Source organism: Peromyscus californicus, unplaced genomic scaffold (genome assembly GCF_007827085.1).
Source record: "Peromyscus californicus insignis strain IS unplaced genomic scaffold, ASM782708v3 Scaffold_4__1_contigs__length_199733344, whole genome shotgun sequence".
Taxonomy (NCBI): domain Eukaryota; kingdom Metazoa; phylum Chordata; class Mammalia; order Rodentia; family Cricetidae; genus Peromyscus; species Peromyscus californicus.
The window spans coordinates 127,291,082-127,307,313 of NW_026294562.1; the positions used below are offsets into that span (position 1 = coordinate 127,291,082).

Below are 16,232 nucleotides of genomic sequence, written 5' to 3' on the forward strand. Positions count from 1 at the left end.
GCCGTGGCGCCCAGGGCCCCACAGTGCCTCCTAGTGGTCGGGTAGCACCTTCCTCGCTCAGCCTCCCACCCCACCAAGACTCCCCAATTCTGCAATTTCTCGGGGCAGCTAGACCCCTCCGGCCGTGACCATCAGCCAGCCCTCAGCTCCCTAAACAGGTCCCTTCGTGCCTCTCAGGGGCGAACCCGCAGCCAGTACCGGCGCAGCGGGCGGCTCAAGGCAACGATCAGGCCGTGGCCCGAGTTTGGGGCGCTAGGGGGTGAAGGCAGGCGAGGCCGGCGGGCCAGGGGGAGCCGGTGAAGGCAGCGGCGGGAGTCTGAGGGAGGCGAAGCGGCGGCAGCGGCGGGCGGCGCGAGGAGTCCCTGTGATTGGCACAGCCCGAGCTGGAGGAGGCGGCGAGGGGAGGGCGGAGGAGGAGGAGGAGGAGAAGGAGGAGGAGGAAGGGGGCGAGCGCGGCGGCTGCGAGGAGCGGAGCCTTCAACCTCTCCAGCCGCGGCAGGACGGGGGCGGCCGCCGCGGGTCCGGGGCGGGGACAGCACGCAGCCTCGCGGCGCGCACCCCCGCCCGGCAACGGCCACGACACCCGGGGCGAGCGGGAAAGCGGCGGCGGCGGTAGCGGCGGCGGGGGAAGGATGCAGGGGAAGAAGCCGGGCGGCTCGTCGGGCGGCGGCCGGAGCGGCGAGCTGCAGGGGGACGAGGCGCAGAGGAACAAGAAGAAGAAAAAGAAGGTGTCCTGCTTCTCCAACATCAAGATCTTCCTGGTGTCTGAGTGCGCCTTGATGTTGGCGCAGGGAACGGTGGGCGCCTACCTGGTGAGTCCGGGTGCCAACTCTACCACGGACCCCCTTCCCTCCCGGCGCTTCTCCGGCTTGCCGCCTGGCACCGGGAGGGGGCCTCGCCGGCGCCGGGGGCAGGCGGGCATGACCTCGGCCAGGCGCGGAGGTTGGCGACTGGTGCAGAGGCGGCCGCCGGGGGAGCTGCCGGCCCGAGCCCGGAGCGGGCGGGACCGTGGATGCCGGCAGCAGCTTGTGCGCCGGGTAGGGGTTGGGGGACCGGGGCGGGGGGTGCCCGAGAGGAGACGCCGCGGGCAGGTGGGCATGAAACTGTTTCTTCTCCCCTCTGGAGAACGGAGCCAGATGGCGAGTTCAGGGAACCTCCTCGGAGACTGGAAAGGCATCGCGGTTCAGGTGACCTGCACATGGGAGGAAAAGCCAGTTAGCATCCTGCGTCCTCTACTCTCCGTTTCATCCGCTCGGAGAACGAATCATTATGCATCATTTTCCCCCAGGCTCTTTCTCCATCCGCCAATTGCTGGGGAATTTAACAGTTTAGAGTAAAAGGCGCCGGAGTGTGGCCCTGATCTGAGTGGTTGCTGCAGGGGGACTAGTCCCACCCAGATCCCAATAGCCATCTTTCGGTGTTGGGATAAAGTTACAGTACCTGGAGAGCAGCTGCGAGTTTGTGTAGTTCTAGCTTAATTCCCTGCCATGGTCGCTCGCCCACACGGGGAGTGGATCACTGCGTACAATATGTATCTATTTTATTTGCCTCTAGAACGGGGTTATTGATGCTCAAAAGGCCCATGGACGCCTACTATACCCAAGGAACCCGCTTGTAATGACTCAGCACTGTCAAGTACCTACTTTGTTGCTCTCTCCTGCAGTGCTCAGGTGGTCCGCACTTGAGTTTCAGACAATGCACTTCCAGACCTGTCCTGTCCTAACAGGGAAAGATGGCTCAGAGTGGATAGTGTTAAATCTTTGCTTGGCTATTGACCTGAAACTGGAATCAAATGTCATAGATTTTAAGTGTTAGTGAGCACGTTTGATGGAGATCGAATCGGACAAGATTTCAAAAGCGGTTGGATAACCACATCCAGAGATAGAGCCATGTGTATCCTGATGTTATCATGAATCCCTCATTCCTGGCCCTGGGTTAAAGTTAATGAGGGCCAGACGCCGAGTACCCAGTACCATTAATAATTTCCCAAGGCTCCTACAGGCTAAGGTGAAGTGAAGCAGTGCTTGATTCAAGTTAGTTATGTGGTGACTGGGGGGCTGGGACCTCTACGGAGTCAATTCTGTCCCTGGGATGAGAGAACATGAAAGGGGCATTTAAGAAATCAAATGCATTTATGTTGCCCCTCCCTAGATGAGCAGCTTTTAAATCTCCATCTCTGTCTTGTGTGTATATGTCGTCACTGAACCCCGGGGCCAAAGTGTTGTTTTATCACATGTATTCGTTTCGTTTACAGTTGTAATACTAAGCTGCAAACTTTGGAATTTGCTCGATGAGGATGATGACATTTGGAGGGGCAGCTTCTTTAGGGATGATTTGACTGCTAAGATACTTAGCAGTATCTTAGTACATGTGTTACTGGAGGCAAATGCACATTAATACTGATAGGTGTGAAACTGTACTGTAGCATGTGCAAGCGATGTTCTATCTAACCAGGTCTTCCTGTTAAAGGAGGCAATTAGTCTATCAACAGCTGGCTCTCGTTTTAACAGTTCCTTTGCCTCAAACCAGTTTTGCTGAAGAGTACATTATCCACATGTGGCAAGCAGCGAGGCTATACTTTTCATCCCAGGAATGATGAATGCCCGAGCTTAGGAGTCTTTGCTTGTAGTGACTTAAGGGTTTTAGAAGGAATCGAAGCCGAGCCTCAAGCAGAGGAGCGGCCTTGTTCTTTTTGGAAAGTTAAAAAGCAAGTGCTTCTACCATGGGGAACTTCGCCAGGCAGGGCTGGCCCTGGGAGATGAGGGTTACCAAGAATCTCAGGACAAGGAAGGGGCAGGAGGCCTTCAGTCCACCTGCTGGTGGCATTGGGACATTTGTATCCCTGATGCAAAGTTGGGGGGGGGATGGGTAAAGGTAACAGGAACCAACAGGTGCCTTGCATAAAGCAGATGCAGGCCCAGGAGAGGACAGGCCTAGGAAACTGAATTAACTTTGATCAGTAGCAGGGCGAGCATAAGGTTCTCAGGGCCCTGCTCTGTCCCGCTGCCCTGGCCTTCTCTTTACTATAAGAACCTCAGGTGATGACTAGGTAGGTTACCAGGATTGGCCCAGTCAGCTTGCTGTTGGCTTTGATCTTCTGGGTCACTTAAGAGGCTTTTCTTCCTCTGTCCTTTGGGCAGGTGGGGACAGTTTTGGTTTTCTTTCAACCACAGGAGCTTCCTCTCTGGATGTTTGGGGAAATCACTTATTGCAGGAGGGTCGAGGGAAAGGCAGATTTCTTCCTTTTAAAATGTCATTGTGTCTTTCCGAGGAAACCTGAGACCCTGTGTCTATGAGAGGAACACAGGTGGTCCATGTGTAAGGGGTGTGTGTGTGTGTGTGTGTATGTGATCTTTTCATTGGTTATCAGCATGCTCTTCTGAGAAAGTGTTTTCAGATACTCGATGATGAAGAAGGGCTTGCTATGGGACTCCTTTCTCTGTAAGAACTATGGCTGCAAGTCGGATGTCAATGGCAATATTTTCTATTTGACTTTTAAAGTCCATGCAGCTACCTGGTGCGTGTGCGTGTGCGTGTGCGTGTGTGTGTGTGTGTGTGTGTGTATGTGTGTGTGTGTTTTAATCTCCTTGGGTGCCTTTCTGTTTTTAAGTATTGGGAAGTGTCATTTCATTTTTCTCTTTCGTTCTGAAAAGAGAGGTTTCTCGTTGTCCTTAGTGTGTCCTCAGCGACATTGGTGTAGGTTTCCCAACTGCAGGAGTGAAGCAGGAAGTGGCTTGTGATTTGAGAAGCTTCCCTGAAAAGTAGGACTCCTGTGTGTGTGTGTGTGTGTGTGTGTGTGTGTGTGTGTGTGTGTGCCCCTGGGGTGGGGGTGGGGTGCTAAAGAAGGGTAAGAAAGAGGAGGAGAGTGATGGAGGGGGGAGAGGAAGGGGGGAAAGGGATGGAGAGAGAACCAGAGGGAGAGGGGGAGAAAGGGAGAGGGGCAGAGAGAAAAAGAGGAGAGAAGAGAGAGGGAGAGAGAGAGAGAGAGAGAGAGAGAGAGAGAGAGAGAGAGAGAGAGAGAGAGAGAAAGATTGAGATTTTGATTGATTGGCTCAAGAACCTGCCTGCCCAGGAGACTCAAAGAACTGTATCTAACAAGGCATCCTAGTCTGAGAACCTGCAACTTTTTGCTTGGGTTTTGAGGTCTTCCAGGAAGTGAAGAATGATCGGGACTCGGACATCCTTGGTAGATCTTGGTAGGACAATACAGATAAGGTAATCCAGGTGCTACCCAGCATAGCCAGGGACTCTGAAATCAGCACTTAGAGCAATGTTGTGCTGCAGCGTTGGTTGGCTATGATATGTGTTTGTGTGTGTGTGTGTGTGTGTGTGTGTGTGTGTGTGTGTGTGTGTGTGTATCATACATACATATATATGTATGTATGTGGCCTAAGAGGAGGCCTGCTGAGTTTAATGGTCATTGTGCCTTACTTGTATTGTCCAAGACAAGGCCATGTGTACTTCTGGTTCCTGGGGGTTTGCTTCCCGTGGCTCCAGTCTGTACAGCCCTATTTGAAGGGATATAACTGCTGTGGAAGTCTTGGACTGTTGAAAGGAGACTGTTCCCAGGCATGTGGGAACTGGCTGGACAGAAAGTCATTTGTGTAGATTTATCTGTGCATTGCTTACTGAGATGTGGCGAGCCCGGTAACCCTGAAGAGACAGGTTCATCTGTGTCATGGCATTACTGAGGACTTGAGGAGATAAGGATGTATACAGGAAATTAAAACTGCTGACACCTTAGGCAATTTCGAATGAAGCTCATGGCCGATGCTGTTGAATTGCTTTGGGATGCACATGGAATAAAGGCCAGTGGTAGTCTCTGGAATCATGGGGGACTCCTGTGAAGCAGAGGTGGGCCTTTCCCTATTTTGAGTTATGCAGAAGTGTGTTTGAGGTTGTGGTGACAGGATAATGACACAGATGACTGAGTGTGGCTGATGAGGAACTGCCTCTCTGCTCTATAGTCACTTCTTTTTCGGCCAGAGAACATTCAGAGGTTTACAGTTAGCTGCCGTGTTTGACACTTTCTTTTTCTCTAAAGAAGCACCTTTTTGAAGGTAGATTCTTGCATTGCTAGGCTGACGGCTGAAAAACATTTTTAAAGTCCTTGTCAAATTAGCATGATGACTAAGGTAGCTGTATTTTACTTAATCAAATTATTTTATACACTTATGGTTACTCATAATGACAAATTTCCTGCTATTTGCATAATTACTATATAGCCCCCAGGTAGTTTAAAAAAAAAAAACCTCTGAATTTTTTTTTCCTTATAGCTTTGTTTAAAATGTTTAACTAATACTCCTTAAGGAAAAAGTGTATTTCTGAAAATTCTCTTCAACCAGGTTTGTGTACATGCCTTTGTTTCCTTGGGGTGCATGTAAGGAGGGGTGCGTGCGTTTTAACAATAGAAGAATCTAAATGAATTACTTGGACAGTGAGCAAGATTTCTCTCCTGGGTTTTGTTAACCCCGCCCGCCTTCCCCGTTCAGTTTCAATACCCTATACAAAGGGTCCAGAGTTCAGGCTGTGTGGTGCTGCCTTGCCTTTAGGATGGCTACTCCACCATTTTGGCTCCTCCTACCTGCTGCTGGAAGGGCATCTTCCTGTGGCAGCCTAGGTGAGGTTCCTTCTGTGTGGTCCATGAACCACTGGGGAGGCAGAGTTCCAGCAGGAAGCGCTCTGGATTTGTTTTGCATATCTGATGGCAGACTTGGAGGCTCTATGTTGATCAGGGTCGGGCTTACCTAGCAGTGTGGCTAGGGGATGTGTAAGTGTACTGCTGCAAAAAACTATGGAGATAGCGTTTTATTTGACACAGGAGGAGAATCTAGTTCCTTAGGGGCCACATACCTCTACTGTGACTCCCAGCTTAAACACACATTTAAAGGGCACAGATTTCACAGGCTCTATCAGTTCATAAGCACACACCTAGGAAGAAGAGCCATGGTATTAACCTTCTCTTTGCTCCTACTTTGCATAAGTACTCATGCTTGCTCTAAATTATTTGCATACATATCTGAGCAATTCTGAACATCATATACTTCCTTTTTCTGAAAAAAAATATTGCAATGAGGTTTTGTAGTTTTTTTTTTTTCTTTAGTGATAAGGATTGAACTCAGGACCTTGCACATGATAAGCAAGTGCTCTATCACTGAACGATACTCTCAATTCCTTAATGGTATTTTTTGGGGGAGGAGGGTTGAGACAGGGTTTCTCTGTGTAGTTTTGGTGCCTGTCCTGGATCTCACTCTGTAGACCAGGCTGGCCTCGAACCCCCAGAGATCCTCCTGGTTCTGCCTCCAGAGTGCTAGGACTAAAGGGGTGCGCCACCGCCACCACCCGCCTCTTAATGGTAATTTTGAATGTATGTCTTCACATTGGTTTAGACTCTAGGCTCTCTCAGGACAACTTTGGTTATATTTTATTGCCTCTTAGAATGCTGTTGGTAGTTTGTGCCCCAGAAAGAGATACCCTTGCTTCCTTCCTACCCTTACTTACTTTGTTTTCCTTTTTGCTTTTTACTTCTGTGTCTGCAGAAAGGTAATTATTGACCTTGATTCAGAGGATAAGTGAATTTGATGTGTTGCAAAGGCATGCGTATTTAAGGCAGCCATGGGAGAGATTACTTGTCAGTGATTAAAACTCCCCTTAAGTGACTGAAGTCCAGGGTGGAGAATGGCGCATGGCTGACATGGTGGCTCCCTGGATGACTGTTATGGGAAGACCTGGGATTCATTTCTGTGCCATGACACCCTTTCCATCTCTCTGTCCTCTAGGCTAGTGACTTAACCTCTCTCTTCCTTGCATTTTTGTCCTTTTAAAATGAGGATAATTGTGATCTCTGTGATACTGTGAGGATTTACTGCTTTCAGGACCCATAAAGCACTTTGGAGTTCATCTGGAACATGTAAGTACCCAGTACTTAGTACATATTAGCCATTTTTTTTTGTTTTGTTTGGTTTGGTTTTTTGAGACAGGGTTTCTCTGTGTAGCTTTGCACCTTTCCTGGATCTCGCTCTGTAGCCCAGGCTGGCCTTGAACTCACAGAGATCCGCCTGCCTCTGCCTCCTGAGTGCTGGGATTAAAGGTGTGCACCACCACCGCCCGGCCATATTAGCCATTATTATCAACACAGATGTACACATTTCCTGAAGAAATAATGATGTTGTAACCTCAATCACTGAATAATAAAATTATTTCAGTCAGGCTCTGGCTTTTTGGTTTGGTGAGTTGCAGACATAGGAAACTTAAACTTCTGAATAAACACTTGTGTCTGGAAGGGAAAAATGGTTTTGAAAGTATGATGTAAGTTAAATCCTGGCCCCTAATTCTTTTATTTGTTTATTGGGACAATTCATATTAAAAATTCTAAAAATAAGGTGTGTGTGTGTGTGTGTGTGTGTGTGTGTGTGTGTGTGTGTGTGTGTGTGTGTGTAAGGGAGCCACCACACCAGTAGTCACCAGTAGTCATTTATGTATACCCTTTTATGGACCATGGGTACTTAGGTGGGTAAGAAGAGCTGGAGACTGGGAGAGAGTGTGTTCATGGGCTCACACTGGGGAATCCTTTCTTTCTGTCACTCTGGTCTATGGCTGTGTGGTCGCAAAGACTAATGGCAGGAGGTTAAGAAGTGACTTAGACTGGTTTTGAATGTGGATAATTTGAATTACGGAGCCTCAGTTTGCTCATCTGAAAAATGAGGCTCATGTATCTTAATGGGTAGCTCAAAAGTCTAAATAAATGGGCATGTGGTAGAGTAGCACTCACAGAGTGCCATAGTCACTGACTGCTTTAGCAGGAATGGGGTAAGCAGGATCATTGACCTAAGGACCAGCAGGCACCTGAGGATTTGGGATCTTGTATAGATCCTGGTTTTCTGTTTCCAAAACCGATAATCTGAGCTCCCGTAGCTTGTTCTACTTCTGGGATTATAAGGCTGAGTGGACTCTTCAGGGGATCTTGAGATGTCAGGAGGGAGAGGACCAAGGAACATATGCCTGGGACATACGCTGCCCTTTAGGCAGCCTTGTATCAGACAAGACACCTGGAAGCTCAGCCTGGTGGTCCAGAAGGGCTCATGGCTGGACTGCTCCCCTACTTCCCCTCGATGCTTCTCCACGGTAACCAGGCTCTATAGCACATTTGTGCACGCATCTCCCATCATAATGCTTGATTTCTCAGAAGCAGAACCAAGGCGCTGTCCACACAGCCTTGTTTCCCAACTAGTTTCTGAATTCTCTCTACTCCTGGCTGCTAGGACTCGTTCAGGAACATAACTTCTGCACACTGCCCTGCCGTGTGTAGTCTTTACAGCCTTCCTGCCCCTAGGCCCCTTGATCCTGGCCTTGGGAAGGAAAAGGGAAAAAATGGGTTCATGTTGGTGAATTGGGTTGTAGTGTATAAACCAGGTAAGGTTTCCGATCTCCATTCAGATGCCATGGATTACCCAGAGGATCACAGCGCCCCCAACGCCTGCTGACTCTGTGGTGACCCTATTAAAAGTACTGGATCCTCTATGGCTATGACCTGCAGTCAGCTAGCCTGGGGAGCCTTCTTCTGGGCTTTCCAGTGACGACATAGACAGGAAACATTCCCTCCGTGGTGGGCAGAATCTCAATATCCAGTGATTCCCAAGGTCAGTCGGCTCTTTAGGGTGTTCAGTCTAGTTCCATCCTGTACGAGGAACTAGTTGGTCACTCTCTTTAATCCCAATGATGGTAACCCGCCCAGCTTTGTCTCCAGTATGGGGCATTTCTCTCCAGACTTTGGAATAACTACTTCTCTGTTTAAAGTATACTAGTTGACTGTTAGAATTTTCCGGGGTTTAAACAAAAGTCACATATTGGAAATATTTTAAAGCAAAAGACAACACGGTGGTCCTACTTTTTGTGGGCAGAGGGTAACGTGTGAGCCCACCCTTCTCTTTGCTTCCCGTTTCCTCCCTAAGTAGCTAGTCATTACTCTCTGGAACTCTGTTCCCCTGGCATGTGATAAGTCAAGCGACTTTCGAGTCACCTGGTAAGGAATCGAAGAGAACACTGACTGCATTGATTTTTATTTAAATCGTTACCGTGAACTCTCTGGAAACCCTTGGAGTCGGCTGTGGCTGTAAACACATGTGGATAGCCAGTGGAGAGTCAGCCACATCCTTAGTGCATGGCAGAAGGGCCGAGGGCTGACTGGCAGCTCATCGCCGTGCCATTCCAAGAAGCCAGGCTCGACTCTGGAGGAGTGTGGTGCTTATCCTACCAGCGATCTGTCTGCACATCCACTCTCTCTCTCCACACTCCCTCTGAGTACTGTATAGGTGTGAGCTGATTCTAGTTCATCTGGCAAGTTGCCCTTCAGGGCAGCTTTGTGTCTCTAGATGATGAACTTGGCCGTCCAGGTGGCCCTTGAGACTCTTCCTTAATATCTTTTGTATTAATTACTTTTATCTTATATAATAGGTGGGAGACCAACTTACGAGAGAGAAGATATATTTTGCTCCCTTTTCCAGAAGGTTCAGTTCATGGTCACTTACCACAATGCATTTGGGTGGGGTACATCATGGAAGTGGGCATGTGCAGAAACAGAAGATGAGGGAGGGACTGAGGACCAGCTATAATCTTCAAAGGCACCTCAGTGACCTACTTATCCAACCAGGCTCCACTTCTTAAAGTTTCTACCACCTTCTAGAATAGTGCCCACACACTCAACACATGAGCCTAAGGCAGCATTTCTCACCCAGAGGGTCACACCCCCTTTGGGGACTCAAGCACCCCTTTCACAGGGGCCACTTAAGACCATCTGCATATCAGATTTTTTACATTATGATTCATAACAGTCACAGAATTACAGTTATGAAATTATAACAAAATAATTTTGTGGTTGGGGGTCACCACAATATAAGGAACTGTATTAAAGGGTCGAAGCATTAGGAAGGATGAGAACCGCTGGCCTAAGGGGACATTTCCTTTCTAAGCCATAACACACCTAAAGCCTATGCAGTCCCTCTCTACAGGCACCCAAGCTTCTGGTTTTGTAGAGTCAGGAGAAAGAAGCAGGGTCCCAACAGGCATTTCACAAACAGTTCTGGGGACACAGCCTAGAATAGAAATGTGGCAGACCACTTCTAACATCACTGGCCACACATCCAAGAAATCCCCCAAAGGGAGACATGACTCTCTTACCTCTGCCCCATGCACCTGCAGGTTTGGTGTAGGAGAACAGTGTCACGTGGTGTTTTTCAATTAAAGACTATTGTAAATTATTCATAGGGAATGGCTATTGTCTCTTCCCTCCTTTGGAAAAGGCTTATGTAAAACAGGCACACTCTTTCTCTAATTGTTGGATTTGCTCTCCCATCTTCTGCTAATGAGAATGAGAAATTACCACCTTGGATAAAAGCAAGTTGGAAAACTGCCCTGGGCTGATTACATAAGCTTTAAAATGCTGTACCTGAAATCATGTGTTTACTCTGCTAAGAATTCCCTTAATGAAGATGAAAATTTCTACACAGCTGGATCCATACGTTTTTTTTTCCTTATGTAAGATTCAATTATTGTGATCCAATCTGTAAAATCAAGAATGATGCTGTTTAGTTAAGCTCTCCACTAGCTTTTTGGGTCAGAATTGTTTGAATAGATCCACAGGCCATCTAAAGCAATCCCCGAGCATCCGGACTGGCCATGGCTTCAGCACGAGCCTCCCTGCCCTTCAGGGGTGTAGAAGGCTCACTTTGGACCTGTGATAACTTTGGCTCACCTCCCTGAAGGCCTTCTTTAGCAACTGCATGCAAAGCACCATGGTCATCTGCACCTATAATTGTACAGCATTGGTTGTGACTGATGTTATCCTTGGACTATATCATTTCTGAAGCTCTGGGAATTTGTTGGGTCTTATGGGATAGCGTTCATAATTTGCATGTGTTCCAGTGTGGCACCCACTCCTCTTCTCCCTGGCTCTCAGTCTCATACAGTCCAGGCTGGCTTTGAACTAACTGTGTAGCTGAGGTTGGTCTTCCAGTCTGCACCTCCTAAGTGCTAGGATTACAGGTATGCTTCACCCTGCCTGGTTTTATGCAGTGCTGGGGTCAAACCCAGGGTTTGGTGTGTAGTAGCCAAGTGCTTAGTCAATTGGCCTATATCCACCAACCTTTGCCTTCCTCACCTTGAAGCTAAGTTGTGTGGTATGTGTGGGGTCCACAGCACATTCCACAGCTGAACTGAGTCAAGGTACCTCTTGAAATGTAGGCTAAGGATTTTTTACTTTTTTGACAAGATGAGACTTGGGAAGAAAAGACTTCAATGGGACTAGGTGTCTTGAAATAGATATAGAAGAACTTCAGACAAGACATTCCTGCCCTTATGAAAAAAAAATTAGGACGTGGCTCCTGACTTCTTATGCAGTATATATATTGCCTTCCCAGTGCTGGTAAATACTTGCATAGGTTAGTGGGCTTAACACGCCAACAACACACTTTCTCAGCCAGCCGAAGAGATGATACCTTTCAGAAACCCAAAACACAAATTAGCACCTTCCCTTTCCCCTTGCCAAGCCATAGAGATTTGTATAAATAGATCAGAAAGTCGGTGAGCAGCTCTGCAGTTCTGCAGCTGGCAGTTGGCAGGAGCCGGTGGGGAGGCTTGCCTTGCACCCCAGCCCAGAGTGGTGCCTAGAGCCTGCAGCTAGCAGGTCAAGTCCAAGTGCAGCTGCATTCATAGGTGGAATGGATTGTTTTATTTGCATATTGCTTCTGGGTCCCCAGCTTGCCTGGGCCTGTCAGTCCAAGATGTGTTCATAGGCCTTCTTAAATATAGTTTGGCCCTCAGTACCCAGGGTTCCTTATTCATGGATTCAACCAATCCCCAAACAAAAATCGTGGAAAAGAGCTCGCACTGGAACTGAACATATACAGACTTTAATTGTCTCACTATTGTTCCCTAGGCAATATAGTGTAGCCATTTTTACATAGTATTCACATTTAATTAGCTATCATAAGTAATCGAAAGTATACAAGGAGACGAATATAGGTCATCTTCAAATACTATTCATTTTATTTTATTCTTTTTGCGATAGTAAGTTCAAATCTAGACAGTGCCCATTCACAAGCCTTTTTAACAAATTTTATTTATAATCTGGAGAGATAGCTCAGCAATTAGCATCGGCTGCTCTTCTAGAGGACAATTTTCAGTACCCACACAGGCTCACTATCATCTTTAACTCCAGTTCCAGGATATCTGATGCCCTCTTCTGACCTCCAAAGACACTGGGCATGCACATGGTACACATACATACTACATATGTAGGCAAAACATTCATACACATAAAATTGTTTCAAAAAATTACTTTAAGTATAGGTAGGCTTTCATGTAGTCCAGTCTGACCTCAGACTTGCTTTGTAGCCACCACAATGAACTTCTTGATCCTTGAAGAACTTGAACTTCTGATCCTCCTGCTTCCACTCCTCAGTTCCTGGGACATTGGCATGTGCCACCCGGCTTGTTTTTATGCATTGTTGTGGAATGATCCCAGAGCTTTATGCATGCCAGGTGAGCACTGTACCAACTGAGCTACATCCCTTGTCCCTCTATAACTTTGTTGGTTTGGTGCCTGTCCTAGATCTTGCCCTGTAGACCAGGCTGGCCTCGAACTCACAGAGATCCGCCTGGCTCTGCCTTCCGAGTGCTGGGATTAAAGGTGTACGCCACCGTCACCACCACCCTGACTCTTTGACTTTTTAATCTAAGTGATTTGAACGCATGCAGATTTGGTATGAGGGTTGTTCTGGGAAGCTGTCCCCTGAGGTTGTAGAAAGACATCATAGAATGGTGATGTCTGCACATGTTGCTTTCATGTTAGACAAAATTAACACTTCCCCAAATGTGCAGCCTTGCTTCTAGAACCTGCCTACCTTAGCTGGCAGGTGTAAGCAGGTAGCCTGGAAGCAGAAGCAGTGGAAAGATTTTTTTTTAAACTAATGATCATAAGTACATATAAATTAAGGCATGGTTTAAGGCATCTCCAATGTTAAGATCTAAAATGCTTCAAATTCTCAAACTTTTGAGTGCTGACCTGGTACTATGAATGGAACATTCCACGCTGGATCTCATGTGTGGACAGGTGGCCAAAATGTGGCTGCCATAAACTATTGTGTAAAATTACCTGTGAACTGTGTGGATGAGGAGTATAAAAAACATAAATGAATTGCATGTTTAGACTTGGCTCTCATTCCCGAGCTAGCTCACTGTGTATATGTAAATATTTCAAAGTTAAAAAAAGATCCCCCCAAGTGTGAAACATTTCTAGCCCAAGCATTTTTGTAAAAAATGTAAATAAACAAACAAACATACAAAAAACCGCTCTTGAACCTGTATGGTAAAAAACATGCAATTCTCTCACATTTTCAAAATTTATTCCCGCCCCCCGACACACACACTTTTTTGTTTTAGAGAAAAACAGGATTCATATTTTCTAGTGGATACTATATCAGTCTTTAATGTAGGGACATTCATTTTTATTTGTCTTCTGATACTTTGGGGAGTACTCTCATTATAACAGCCATTAAAACTCTCTCAAGGTCTCATGGTGCCTAAGGCTGCCAGCGTCAGAATGAGCAGGGAAGCCTTTCTGATTCCAGGTGCGGAGGGAGACCAAGTGTCTGTGTTCAGGTCTGTGGCCTCTAAGGCTGCTTTTCTCTTTGTGTCCAAGTGAACTGAGCCATGCTGGCCCCAGGTGCTCAGCTCAGCCCCCTTCCCTCCTGTTTATTCCTTTCTTTTACCTCTCTTCACTGGCTCTGACCCTACTGGTGCCGCACTTAAGGATGTCATAGTCACAGGTATGGGTCCTCTGGGATGCTATTGGTGACTTGGTCATTCTCGCCAGGCTTGTGCTGTAGATGGTATTTGCATTATCTTTCCAGTGCCGTCTTCTCTCCATCCCCACCATCCTTCTCTATGGACCATGCAGCTGAGCTCTCCCCTGCCCCATACAGGTCTTCGAACCACAGGCCCACTTTTCCCCAAGATGACAGGCCCAACTCTCCTGTACTTTATTCTTGATCAGGAGTGGGGCCTGGCCCTTCATGCTTTATTTAAATCTTTCTTTTGTGGAGGTTCTCAAATATTTTTGGTGTCTCAGATGTTAGGCAAAATAGGGTTATATTTTTATATTTAACAGAACTATATGACTACAACGATACATAAAATGTAGAGTATTATTTACCCATATACATACGTATATATTTCTGTAGTAAAGAGAAAGGGCTTGGCAGTCTCCTAGTGGGGAAGTGGAAATGAGCTGTAAGCCAGAGGGTGGACACATCCTATATGTGTTTCTCTGAGCACTACTGAAGGAAGAGACCGAGTGTCTCAGCTTCCTAGGGCTACTCTAATAAATTATCACAAACTGGCTGGCTTAGAAGGACAAATTCATTTTCTCCCAGGCCTGGAGGGTGCAAGTCTGAAGCCAACTGCTCATGCTCTCTCTCTCTCTGCGGCTGTGGGCGGAATCCTTCCCTGTGTCTGCCTACCTTCTGGTGGCGACCCTTTGACCCCCTGGAGATCCTTGGCTTGCGGCTGTCATACTCATCTCTTCCCGTCACCACATGGCATTTCCCCCATGTCCCCTGTCTTGTAAGGACACAGGTCAGATTGGGCTAGGGTGTGCCCCAATGACCTCATTTTTACTTGTTTACATCTGGAAGACTTTGGTTCCAAACACATTCGCATCTAAGGACACTGGGAACAGGAATTTGGCCCTCTCGTTGGGGAGGGAGGCACTTCAGCCTGTAGTGCCGGGGAAGAAGAACACAAGAGTGCCCATGAGAATGAGGGGTACAAAGACGTTCAGTCCCCTTAAAGCAGTGGTTCTTAACATGTGAGGGGCGACCCCTGTGGGGATAGAATGACCCTTTCACAGGGGTTACCTAAGACCATCGGAAAACAGATATTTACATTATGATTCATCACAGTCGCAACATGGAAGTTATGAAGTAGCAATGAAACTAATTTTATGGTGGGAGTCACCACAATATAAGGAATTGCATTAAAGGGTCACAGCATTGGGAAGGTTGAAAACCACTGCCTTACAGGGTTTAAGTTCAGTAGGAACATTGTGAGATGATGGTCATGGGCCTTGTGTTCGAAAGAATGGTCAGGTAGGTGTTATATTAGGACCAGATACCTATATTATGGTTTTATCTATCTCAATGCTTTTTGGGGGTGGGATGGGAGTGGTAAGATTCTCATAATTTCTTAGCCTAGGCTCCTTCTAAAAATGATGTTAGCTTGGTCTCTGCCAAACTCATTAACTTTAACAACTTTCTTAGGTGATGCATGCAATATATGGTGGGATAGGTGTGGCCCTTATGGAGTCTATACCTCCCAGCAGAGAAGATGGCCTATTTACAAGGTTTTCTTTAATGATTCATTCATTAGAATGGCTTCAGTCCTGGGCCCAGGCAGGGGCTGAGCCATCGTGGAGCGTTGTATCTGGTCTGGTTTCTACACAGGCCAGTGTGGTGCCCCAGAAGCAAATCTTCAGGCTGGAAGTGGGAGGTGTTGGAGTTGCACCTGGGTGGGTAGGGAAGGTGTTTACAGTTAGAGATGTAAGGTGATCTTTTCATCCTTGGTCAGGTCTAGAGTTAGCAGGAGGTGGGTGGAGACAGGCCTCAGAGATGGGTGGGAGTGGGACTCCTGGGGAGAAGGGGCAGGCTAGGAAACCAGTACCACAGCCCCAGGCCTGGTACTCTGGAGTCTCTACTCCCAGTTAGCAGTGTGGGGGCTGCTGGCACCTGTCTTGGCAAAGCTTCTGTCCTTCTGCCTCCCAGCTTTGAAGTGGTGTGGTAAGATGCTGCTGGAATCCAGCCTGCCTGCCAGCTGGTGGAGGGAAGCTGTATCTGGGCATGCTCAAACTCAGGCAGCCAGTTATGGCTCCTTGGCAAGGCATGGCTGAGGGCATGCTTTGGTAAAGAGTAGAGGGGCACTCCTTGTTGGCACAGGCAGTCAGTAGGATTAGGGAGAGAAGCTGGCCTCTGTACCTTGGTTGTCCTGGACCGTGGTGCTCACCAGGGTGGGGGTGACAAAGGAGGAAGCTGGCGTTAGGGTCCAATGTATAAGCTCCTGGTCCTGAGGTCACGGGGATGCCTCTGTACTGACACCCTCTTTTGAATTATCTGCAAACTAGATTTCTGCAACATGGCCTCAAATTAGGGAAAGCTCTTCAAGAATATTTGATTTCTTTTGAA

General features: G+C 47.5%; 1 protein-coding gene across 2 annotated transcripts in view; it reads left to right on the plus strand.

Moving 5' to 3' along the window:
• The first annotated feature begins 468 nt into the window (after nt 1–468).
• Nucleotides 469–16,232, plus strand: part of Slco3a1 (solute carrier organic anion transporter family member 3A1) — a 290,371-nt gene continuing 274,607 nt past the window's right edge. Inside the window, exon 1 of one of the 2 annotated variants that reach the window (XM_052760922.1) lies at nt 469–812. In XM_052760922.1, coding sequence (XP_052616882.1) covers nt 633–812 — 180 coding nt within the window. In that variant the 5' untranslated portion in view covers nt 469–632. The remainder of the gene's footprint in view (nt 813–16,232) is intronic. The other variant, XM_052760923.1, reaches the window with a different exon arrangement.